Source organism: Penaeus vannamei, unplaced genomic scaffold (assembly GCF_042767895.1).
Source record: "Penaeus vannamei isolate JL-2024 unplaced genomic scaffold, ASM4276789v1 unanchor4617, whole genome shotgun sequence".
Lineage (NCBI taxonomy): Eukaryota > Metazoa > Arthropoda > Malacostraca > Decapoda > Penaeidae > Penaeus > Penaeus vannamei.
Window position 1 is genome coordinate 2,501 of NW_027217596.1, and position 10,565 is coordinate 13,065.

A 10,565-nucleotide genomic window follows, 5' to 3' on the forward strand; every position below is an offset into this window, starting at 1 on the left:
GATGGAACTATGTACGTTAATGACCTTTTGCAGATATCTACGTTATTAAGGCATGTTTCGAAGCTTTGTAGTTCGTAGGCACCCAAGCGTAGCCAGGTGTAGCAACAGGTGCCTTTTGAATGTGGATCCCTGTTTCCTTTCCTAACGCTCCGTGTCTGTCGTTCCAGGGTGTGGTGGAGGAGGGCCGGGGTCGAGCCTCCGCCTCCAAGGTGTCCAAGATAGCCGGGATGTTCCAGGGCGGCGGTGGCGGCGGCGGCGGGGGCGGCGGGGGCGGCGGCAGCGTGCGTGGGGTCGCGGGGGAGGATGACGCGGCCCCCGGCGTGTCCCAGGAGGCCAGTGGCCCCCAGCACGCCACTGTCGTCCGCACTGAGTCGCACCTGGCCCGCTTCAACACGGCGCGCGCCCTCTTCGAGAAGATGGGGCAGAGCGAGGGCGGCATCGGGCAGCCGCCCCGCGCCGCCCCTGCGTCGGCCGCGCTTTCCGCCAGGGTCCCCCCGCCCGCAGGCTTCGGGGGCAAGGTGGGCGCGGGGCTGGCCAAGGGCGAGGGCGAAGCCAAGAAGGCGGGCGCCGCCGTGAGCCGCGTGGGCGCCGCTGCCCATCCGTTCGGGCGCAGGAGCGGTAGCGAGGAGCGCCCCGGAGGCCTCGGCTCTCGCGTCGGCCGCGGCGAGTCGCTTTCGCCCGCGCGGTCCCTGGGCGGCGCCTCCGCCTCGTCCTCGCGCTCCGGCTCCCCCAGCCCCGCCCGCACCAACGGACACGCCCACCACAGCGACCAGGACAGCGGCGGGGGCGGGTCCGGGGGAGGGCCGGGGGGAGGGCCGGGGGGAGAACTCATGGGTGGCCTAGCAGGGCTGCGGCGCCCTGGCTCCTCCTCCAGCCGGTCGCTCTCCACCTCGAGCACGGAGTCGGAGCCCACGCCGCGCCGCTGGCCGCCGCACGCCGCCTCCTCGGGCGGCCGCGCCGCGCACGCCGACGCCGGCAGCACGTCGTACTCGTCGGGCGCCGCGCCCTCGCGCCCCGAGACTTTCAAGTCGGACCTGACGGCGGAGCTGCGGCGCGCGGCGAGGCCTGAGAAGCCCGAGAAGCCCGCCAAGCCCGAGAGCCTGGACCGGCGGGCGTCGACGCACGAGCAGCACCAGGAGCTGATCGCGCGCCACAAGAACTGGTTCCAGTCCTTCTCCAAGAGCCGCTCCTCGCCCACGGCGTCGCCCTCCAAGCCCGACTACAGACCCACCTCGCCCTCCAAGGCCGCCGAGTGGGAGCAGCGACCCCCCTCGCCCTCCAAGGCGGACGGCAGGGGCCTCCAGCCGTCCAAAACTGATCTCAGGTAAGATGCGCAGGGCGGCACCGGGGAAGGGCATGGGGGGGGGGGGGGCTAGGGAGAGGATGGAGAGGGAGAGGGAGAGGAAAGAGAGGAGGGATAGGATGGAGATGAGGAGAGAGAGAGGAGGGTGAGGGTGAGGGAGAGGGAGAGGGAGAGGTGAGGAAGGAGAGGAGGGTGAGGGAGAGGATGAGGAGGGAGAGGGAGAGGATGAGGAGAGAGAGGGAGAGGGAGAGGATTTAGAGACGGGTGAGGGAGAGGGAGAGGATGAAAAGGAGGGTGAAGGAGAGGGAGAAGGAGACAAAGAGTATAGGGAGGGAAAGGAATAAAATAGGAAGATGGATGAGGAAATTTATACAGAGACGGAGAGAATAGAGAGGGAGAAGGAGAGGAAGCGGAAGAAGGGAATAATGGAAAGAGAGAGGGGCAGGGAGAAGGAGAGAAGGAGAGAGAGGGGAAGGGAAATAAATCTTCAAGCTCCGCACGGCGCATTTTTGAATGGAAGGGAAAATAGCCTGTCGATTCCCAGTTGGCGGACAGCGCACGCAGGGATTCCCGGGGCTTCACGCGAGGGGTTCCAGGGGCGCAGAGCGGACTGGCAGACGAGGGGCTGTTTTTACTTTGGCTTACGCATTATGTGGGATCACTCTACGTGGATTGAATTATTTGAATTATTGTTGTTTCTTAATCAAATTAGGACGCAACGGTAGCCAGTGCCGTTATGCATCAGGTTAATGTAATGAATGGGATGCGGGGCGGCGGGGCCAGGCGTCGAGGGAAGGTTGGGAGAGAGAAAACAGGCTCAGGCAGGCAAGCAGGAAGAGAGAGGCAGGCAGGCAGGCAGGAAGAGAGAGGCAGACAGGAAGAGAGAGGCAGACAGGCAGGAAGAGAGAGAGAGGCAGGCAGGCAGGATGATAGAGGCAGGCAGGAAGACAGGAAGAGAGAGGCAGACGGGCAAGCAAACAGGCAGGCAAGCAGGCAGGGAGAGAGAGGCAGGCAGGCAGACAGGCAGGGAGAGAGAGGCAGACAGGCAAGCAAACAGGCAGGCAAGCAGGCAGGGAGAGAGAGGCAGGCAGGCAGACAGGCAGGGAGAGAGAGGCAGACAGGCAGGCAAGCAGGCAGGGAGAGAGAGGAAGGCAGGCAAGCAGGCAGGGAGAGAGAGGCAGACAGGCAAGCAAACAGGCAGGCAAGCAGGCAGGGAGAGAGAGGCAGGCAGGCAGACAGGCAGGGAGAGAGAGGCAGGCAGGCAAGCAAACAGGCAGGCAAGCAGGCAGGGAGAGAGAGGCAGGCAGGCAGACAGGCAGGGAGAGAGAGGCAGGCAGGCAGACAGGCAGGGAGAGAGAGGCAGACAGGCAAGCAAACAGGCAGGCAAGCAGGCAGGGAGAGAGAGGCAGGCAGGCAGACAGGCAGGGAGAGAGAGGCAGGCAGGCAGACAGGCAGGGAGAGAGAGGCAGACAGGCAAGCAAACAGGCAGGCAAGCAGGCAGGGAGAGAGAGGCAGGCAGGCAGACAGGCAGGGAGAGAGAGGCAGACAGGCAAGCAAACAGGCAGGCAAGCAGGCAGGGAGAGAGAGGCAGGCAGGCAGACAGGCAGGGAGAGAGTGGCAGACAGGCAGGCAAGCAGGAAGGGAGAGAGAGGAAGGCAGGCAAGCAGGCAGGGAGAGAGAGGCAGGCAGGCAGACAGGCAGGGAGAGAGAGGCAGACAGGCAAGCAAACAGGCAGGGAGAGAGAGGCAGGCAGGCAGACAGGCAGGGAGAGAGAGGCAGGCAGGCAGACAGGCAGGGAGAGAGAGGCAGACAGGCAAGCAAACAGGCAGGCAAGCAGGCAGGGAGAGAGAGGCAGGCAGGCAGACAGGCAGGGAGAGAGAGGCAGGCAGGCAGACAGGCAGGGAGAGAGAGGCAGGCAGGCAAGCAAACAGGCAGGCAAGCAGGCAGGGAGAGAGAGGCAGGCAGGCAGACAGGCAGGGAGAGAGAGGCAGGCAGGCAGACAGGCAGGGAGAGAGAGGCAGACAGGCAAGCAAACAGGCAGGCAAGCAGGCAGGGAGAGAGAGGCAGGCAGGCAGACAGGCAGGGAGAGAGAGGCAGACAGGCAAGCAAACAGGCAGGCAAGCAGGCAGGGAGAGAGAGGCAGGCAGGCAGACAGACAGGGAGAGAGAGGAAGGCAGGCAAGCAGGCAGGGAGAGAGAGGCAAGCAGGCAGACAGGCAGGGAGAGAGAGGCATGCAGGCAGACAGGCAGGGAGAGAGAAGCATGCAGGCAGACAGGCAGGGAGAGAGAGGCAGACAGGCAAGCAAACAGGCAGGCAAGCAGGCAGGGAGAGAGAGGCAGACAGGCAGGGAGAGAGAGGCAGACAGGCAAGCAGGCAGGGAGAGAGAGGCAGGCAGGCAGACAGGCAGGGAGAGAGAGGCCGACAGGCAAGCAAACAGGCAGGGAGAGAGAGGCATGCAGGCAGACAGGCAGGGAGAGAGAGGCAGACAGGCAAGCAAACAGGCAGGCAAGCAGGCAGGGAGAGAGAGGCATGCAGGCAGACAGGCAGGGAGAGAGAGGCAGACAGGCAGGCAAGCAGGCAGGGAGAGAGAGGAAGGCAGGCAAGCAGGCAGGGAGAGAGAGGCAGGGAGAGAGAGGCAGGCAGGCAGACAGGCAGGCAGACAGGCAGGGAGAGAGAGGCAGGCAGGCAGACAGGCAGGGAGAGAGAGGCAGGCAGGCAGACAGGCAGGGAGAGAGAGGCAGACAGGCAAGCAAACAGGCAGGCAAGCAGGCAGGGAGAGAGAGGCAGGCAGGCAGACAGGCAGGGAGAGAGAGGCAGACAGGCAAGCAAACAGGCAGGCAAGCAGGCAGGGAGAGAGAGGCAGGCAGGGAGAGAGAGGCAGGCAGGCAGACAGGCAGGGAGAGAGAGGCAGACTGGCAGACAGACAGATAGAGGCAAGCAAGCACGCACGCAGACAAGCAACACACACATACATGTCTACGTATGTTGATATTGCTATTTATCTGAACATCAATTTCGGCCAAATGAATGACACAGCGCGCGCTCGCCTCCAGATCCCCGAGAGGCGCGGAAACGAACGAGGAGGCGGCGATGGCGGAGAAGAAGGAGGAGGAAGGGCGAGGCGGAGGAGGAGGAGGAGGAGGAGGAAAGGGCCTGGTGAGCGAGCAGGACGCCTGGTCATCGGTCCTGCAGAGTCGATACGGCACGAAGGCCAAGGATATCCTCAGCCCCAGGTGAGCGGGTCCTTCGGGCGGGTTGCCCTGGTGTTGGGTGTATTCGGGTGTTTTTCTCTATCATTTTCATTATCCTTCTGGTTATCATCATCGCTGCCGTTCGGATCAACGTCATCGTCATCATCACATCACCATCATCATGATCATTCGGTGCATCCCAAGAAGACCTCCTCCGCATGTGGACGACTTTCCTTCGACCAGTTTGTGAATATGCAGCACCAGTCTGGCATTCGTCCATTACCTGTGAAAAAATAAAATTGGAAAGACTTCAGAAAAGAGCGTCACGTCTCATTCTTGGGTCAAACTACACCTCATACACAGATGCGCTAAACCAACTGCAGATTCCCTCCTTAGAAGACCGGAGAAAATCCTTAATCCAACATCTTTACATCTACGAGGCATCGGCACCTGCTTCCCGACTTCGTGAGGATGTTAACAATAAATTATGTGAACCAAAGTGTCATCATCCAGATTATTATACGTCTGCTATACCCTATTGTATTAGACACTTTAATGATAACTTTGTAAAGTAACAATTTTACCCTTGTAACTACAACTTTACTTGGAGGGTGAGGATGGCATTTTTAGGTGTCGATTTTTAACGTTTTACTTATTTGTGAACTAATTACAGAATTTGCGAGGCTAGTGTTAAAACAAGGCTCATATTGATATTGTTGTTATCACCGTCGTCGTCATTATCATCACCATCATCATTACCATCATCATCATTACCATCATCACCATCATCATCATTACCATCGCCATCATCATCATCATTACCATCATCATCATCATCATTACCATCACCACCATCGACATCATTACCATCACCACCATCGACATCATTACCATCACCATCATCATTACCATCACCATCATCATCATTACCACCATTGACATCATCATCACCATTACCATCACCACCATCATCATCATTACCACCATCGTCATCATCATCATCATTACCATCACCACCATCATCATTACCACCATCGTCATCATCATCATTACCATCACCACCACCATCATCATTACCACCATCGTCATCATCATCATTACCATCACCACCACCATCATCATTACCACCATCGTCATCATCATCACCATCGTCGTCGTTTTCCTTGTCGCCCTCAATTCAACAAAGCCACGCCAGAGTCGACGCCCGCGGTCACCCATAGTGTAACATTAATTCTCATATTTACAAAGGGCTGTCTTTCACGAGACGCGGCGTGAGTAAGCATTTTCTCTCGAGCAACGAAGAATTTTCTCAGTCGGGGTTAGTGTCCGGCGGGCGGGGGGGCGGGCGGCCGCGGGGGTCATTGCGGCATCTTGCTTGCGGGGTTGCTCTGGAAGGCGCTTCGCTTGTTGCAGGGTGTTCAATTAGTAATCATCATCATTACAGTTCAGAAGTTATGATCATTATCATCACTATCATCATTGTCATTTCATAATCATCTTCCTAATTATCATCACCATCATCATTATCATTTCAAAATCATCTTCATAATTATCAAAATAATATCATTATAATTATAGTTATCACTGTTATCATCACCATCATTACACATCCCCGCCATCTCTACCATCAACCATAAGTCAGTGATCAGTCATCAGTCCTCATCGCCATGATGACTCCCGTAGCCACTGTTTCCGTGGCCATCCCGAACGGCCGTCCCCGTGGCCTCTTCGCCCTCGGGTTCCTTGGACGCGATGCGCTAGGAGGAGCAGGCTCGCCTCGAGGGCGGCGAGGGCGGCTCACACTGCTGGAGGGGGGGCGGCGTTGGAAGCCCGAAGGATGTTGGTGTTAGCAGGACGAGCGCGAGAGCAGCACGAATGAAGACAGTGCCAACAGGAATTAGGTAAATGCCAACAAAGATGCAGGCAGTGCCAGCCGGGAGTAGCAGTTCCAATAAGAATGAAACCAACAAGGATTGCAGCGTCAAGAGGAACTCTATCATCATTAAAATAAGACAGCAGTGCCAGCAAGCGCGATGCCAGTGCCACAGAACTCCTCCGGCGTAGCGCGTCAGTGATTTTGTGGCTGCCTGAGTGACCCTGAGGGAGAGGAGCTGTTAGGTGGAGGAGAGGAAAAGAAAACGTAGTGTAGGTGTCTCTTGGGTAGATGGAAACATACATGTGTGGGGATTATTATGGCGTTAAGGAAATAATTTAATCATAATATTAAGTTAGCAGGGATGATGATGTTGACACTGATCAGTACATTCCTATATTGATTCCCGACTGCTCGTACGTGCGCACGCACGCACTGCAGTAGACTCAGCGTGCAATATCACCTGTGCCTTCGGGCAGTCAGGCGCTTTGAATGTGCGTGCGAACGTTCGTCCTGAGCCTTCGTGGTGACATTCTGACCTTTTGCCGCGTTTCCCCTCTTCGCTCTCTGCCTCTTCCTCTTTTTCCTTTTATTTTGCCTTTCTTACTCTTCTTTTTTCTTCGTTTTTTTAAGTTTCATCTTCCGTTCTCCTACTTTTTTCTCTCTCTTTTTCCCTGTCTCTGCAAGTCTGCTTGTCTTTTCCTCTCGCTCTTCCTCTTCTACCTCCCACCCTTCCCTCTTCCCCCTTTCTTTCTCTTTCTCCTTGACGTCGCTTTCATAATTTGTTTCCTGTCTTCCTTCTTGCCTCGTAACCTCATTCTCTCCTCTTCCATCTCATCATCTCGTTGCATTTTCCACATCCTCTGTAACTTTCCTCTCTCATTTTCATCCTTAAATTTCCCCTTCTCTTCTGTACTTGTCCGTCGCTCTTTTTCCTTCCCTCCACCTTATCGACCCCTTCCCCTTCAGGGTCCAGCCCCTCGTATTCCTTCCCTCCCCCTTCTCCCCTTTACCCCTTACTCTTACTCACATCTTTCGCCCCTTGCCCCTTCCCCACGCCCTTCCCAGGTCCGCACGCCCCCAGCCACTGACAGCTCTCTTTTCCATCACAGAGCACGCTCGGAAGGGGACACTACCGCAGATTGGAGAAAAGAGCGAGCGGCCATTCTATCTGGTGAGTTACAAAATTGTTTGTTTACTTAGTTAGTAGAGTCAACGTCAAAAAGAATATTCGTATATATATTTTTTTCCTTTGTCGGCGGCTTTCCTCGCCCTTTGTGCCGATGTGATTGCTATTCTCTGACGGTTTGGAATGCAAACGTTGTCGGGGTGAGGGGCGTGTGCGAGGGCGTAACACGTTTTCTTTGAGTGGATATGAGAGAAAATGGTATTTGTCGGGTGACTCATCTATTTTAAGTCTTCATGTTGCCATATCCGATGGATAGTAAAGTTGGGTAAATTTACGGATGTACTAAAATATGCAAGCCCAAAGATATTTAATTATCAATGATGAAAATGCACAGTGTCGGTTGAGTTCTGCCACTGTAGCTTCTAGTCTTAAATTATGGTATTCATCTGAATATTCTGCTCTCAACGCTCCGAACACTCAAATGCACACTCAGCAACGTAACTTTGGTGGGATTTCCTCATTTCTTTGTATCTGCCCTACACCCATGCGTAAAGAAGCAGTCGAATACACCAAACAAACAAGCGCGCGCGCGCGCGCGCACACACACACACACACACACACACACACACACACACACACACACACACACACACACACACACACACACACACACACACACACACACACACACACACACACACACACACACACACCACTTCAGAACCGTTCGTCGCTAAATATGGTCAGTCTCCTCTCCCTCCGCCGCCTCCGCCATCCTCCGCCTTGCTCTCGTTCTTTTCCTTCCTTCCCTCTCACTTTTTCTCCTTCTACCCACTTTTCCCCTTCTCCTCTCCCTCCCTGCCTCTTCCCCCGATCATAGAGCTCTTGTAATCCTCCTTCCATACCCCCTCAGGCACCCTCCCTCCCTCCCTCCCTCCCTCCGCTTTCTTACCATCATGGTATTTCCCCGACTTCTGTCCTTGTCCCCTGCGCCCCTCCTTACTTCATCCTCCCTCTCCCCTCTTCCACCACTCACCCCCCCTCCTCCTTCCGCCAGCCCTCTTCCCCCTCCCCCTCCCTCTCCCTCCGCCTCCCCCTCCCTTTCCCTCCCCCTCCTCCTCCCCCGCCCCCTCTCCCTCTCCCTCTCCCTCTTCTCCCACAGTATCCATCCCCAGCCGTGTCTCTGGTGCGGAAGACGTTCTGGGAACTCGCCTCGCAGCCTCTCCTCCCGTTGGTTCTCGTCGGCAGGAGGGCCAGGCTCGTGCCGGGGGCGGGGTTGGGGGGCATGTAAGTGAGGAGGGGTTGTTTGTGCTTATGTGTCTGATTGGGAGGGGGGGGTTATGTGTTCCTCTCAGTGGAAGGAGGCGGATTTGCGCCTAATCGGGTGCGTTTTCCGCGTGTGCAAATATGATCTCCGTGCTCACAGTCACATGCACTCGAAAACAAGGCACACGTGCGAGTAGAAGCGAAGCCAGATTGCGTATCTGCAGCCTCACGTCCCCGCATTTTCCCCAAAGAGAGGAATCCACCCCCAGTAACCGACGATAACAGCAACAGATAAGAGACCGGGAGCTTGAAACGACACCTATCTGGATAGCTTTTATCCGGCAATATTATTCGAGACAGACCGACCGACAGACAGACAGACAGACAGACAGACAGACAGACAGACAGACAGACAGACAGACAGACAGACAGACATGCATACATCCCCGTCGCCCCGCTGTTCCGCACACCTTTAACCTGTGTGATGATTCTTGCTGCCGTCGCCCTGCATGCCAATCTGGAATCTTGTTTGCATTCATGTCTCTTCCTCTGGTTTTATTTTTATGCGGTCTGAGTTGCTTCGCCTTTTTATTCTTTTTTTTTGGTGTGACTCTGATTTCTTACGCATATTTCCATGTCCCTCGCGCTTCCTCTCGCCTTTACTCTCATTCCTCCTGTTTCTCTCTGCCTCTCTGTCTTCTATCTACCCATCTTTCTCGCGCTTTACTTCTATCCCCTCCATCCGTCTTCCCCTTTCCTTCTTCTTCTTCCACTTTTTCTCCTCCTCCTCCATCTGCATCTCCTTCTTCTTCACCCACTCCTTCTCCTTCTTCATCACCTTCTCCTCCTCCTTCTTCTCCTCCTCCCTTACCCTCTCCGCCCATGCGCTGAGTCACAGCAGCGGCAGGATGACGCAACGGCCCCTCGTTGGCAGCGTTGGCAGGCCGTGTTGGCGGAGGAGGCCTCGGGTGGCGTGGGTGTTGCCTCGCGCCCCTCGGAGTCCCTCTCGCCCCTCCCTCCTTCGCCCGTGCGGCCCTCAGTGTGTGTGGTGGCGTGCGCGGGTGTGGTGATGTGGTGGCGGTGGTTCGTGTGGCGTGTGTGGTTGTGGTTGCGATGAGGGGGGGGGGGCTTGCTTGTCCTCGCTCATGTGTTTGTGTGTGTGTTAGTGTTGTTTGGCTTGTGTTCTTCTGGTTGTATTTTTTTGTCTTTTCCTCTCTTGTTTTCTTTCCCTTTTTCATGTCTCTTCGTCTTCGCAATCCTATTAGCCTTTCCGTGTCTTTGACTTTTTTTCTCTGTACTAACGTTTCATTATTCTCATTTTCTTTCTATTATCTCTTGATGCATGGTTGTCAGAGAGGACCTTCACAAACAGACAAACAAACAAACAGACAGACAGACATAAACTGACAAGGTGACGTTTTTCACCATCTATTTCTTAAACTTCAATAATGTTTATTTATTTTATAGAGGGACAAGTAATATATATTTTAAGACTGACAGACAGGATGCGACAGTGTGTGTTGGGGGGGGGGGGTATGACGCCAACGACCGATGTTGTACTGTGGTGCGAGTGATGTGTGTGTGTGTGTGTGTGTGTGTGTGTGTGTGTGTGTGTGTGTGTGTGTGTGTGTGTGTGTGTGTGTGTGTGTGTGTGTGTGGAAGAGAGAAATAGAGAGAGAGAGAGAGAGAGAGAGAGAGAGAGAGAGAGAGAGAGAGAGAGAGAGAGAGAGAGAGAGAGAGAGAGAGAGAGAGAGTATAAACAGAAAGCAGCTGACCCAAAGAGACAATCAACCATTGTACTGA

At 55.3% G+C, this 10,565-nt stretch overlaps 1 protein-coding gene across 1 annotated transcript; it reads left to right on the forward strand.

Moving 5' to 3' along the window:
• Positions 1-133: 133 nt before the first annotated feature.
• LOC113818709 (zinc finger protein 503) lies at positions 134-7,541 on the forward strand (the record flags this gene model as incomplete). The annotated part of the gene is given in 3 exon segments (XM_070120331.1): positions 134-1,324; positions 4,357-4,536; positions 7,480-7,541. Coding segments are annotated over 3 exon segments (1,339 nt in total), but the record flags the coding sequence as incomplete, so codon positions are not given.
• Positions 7,542-10,565: the final 3,024 nt, after the last annotated feature.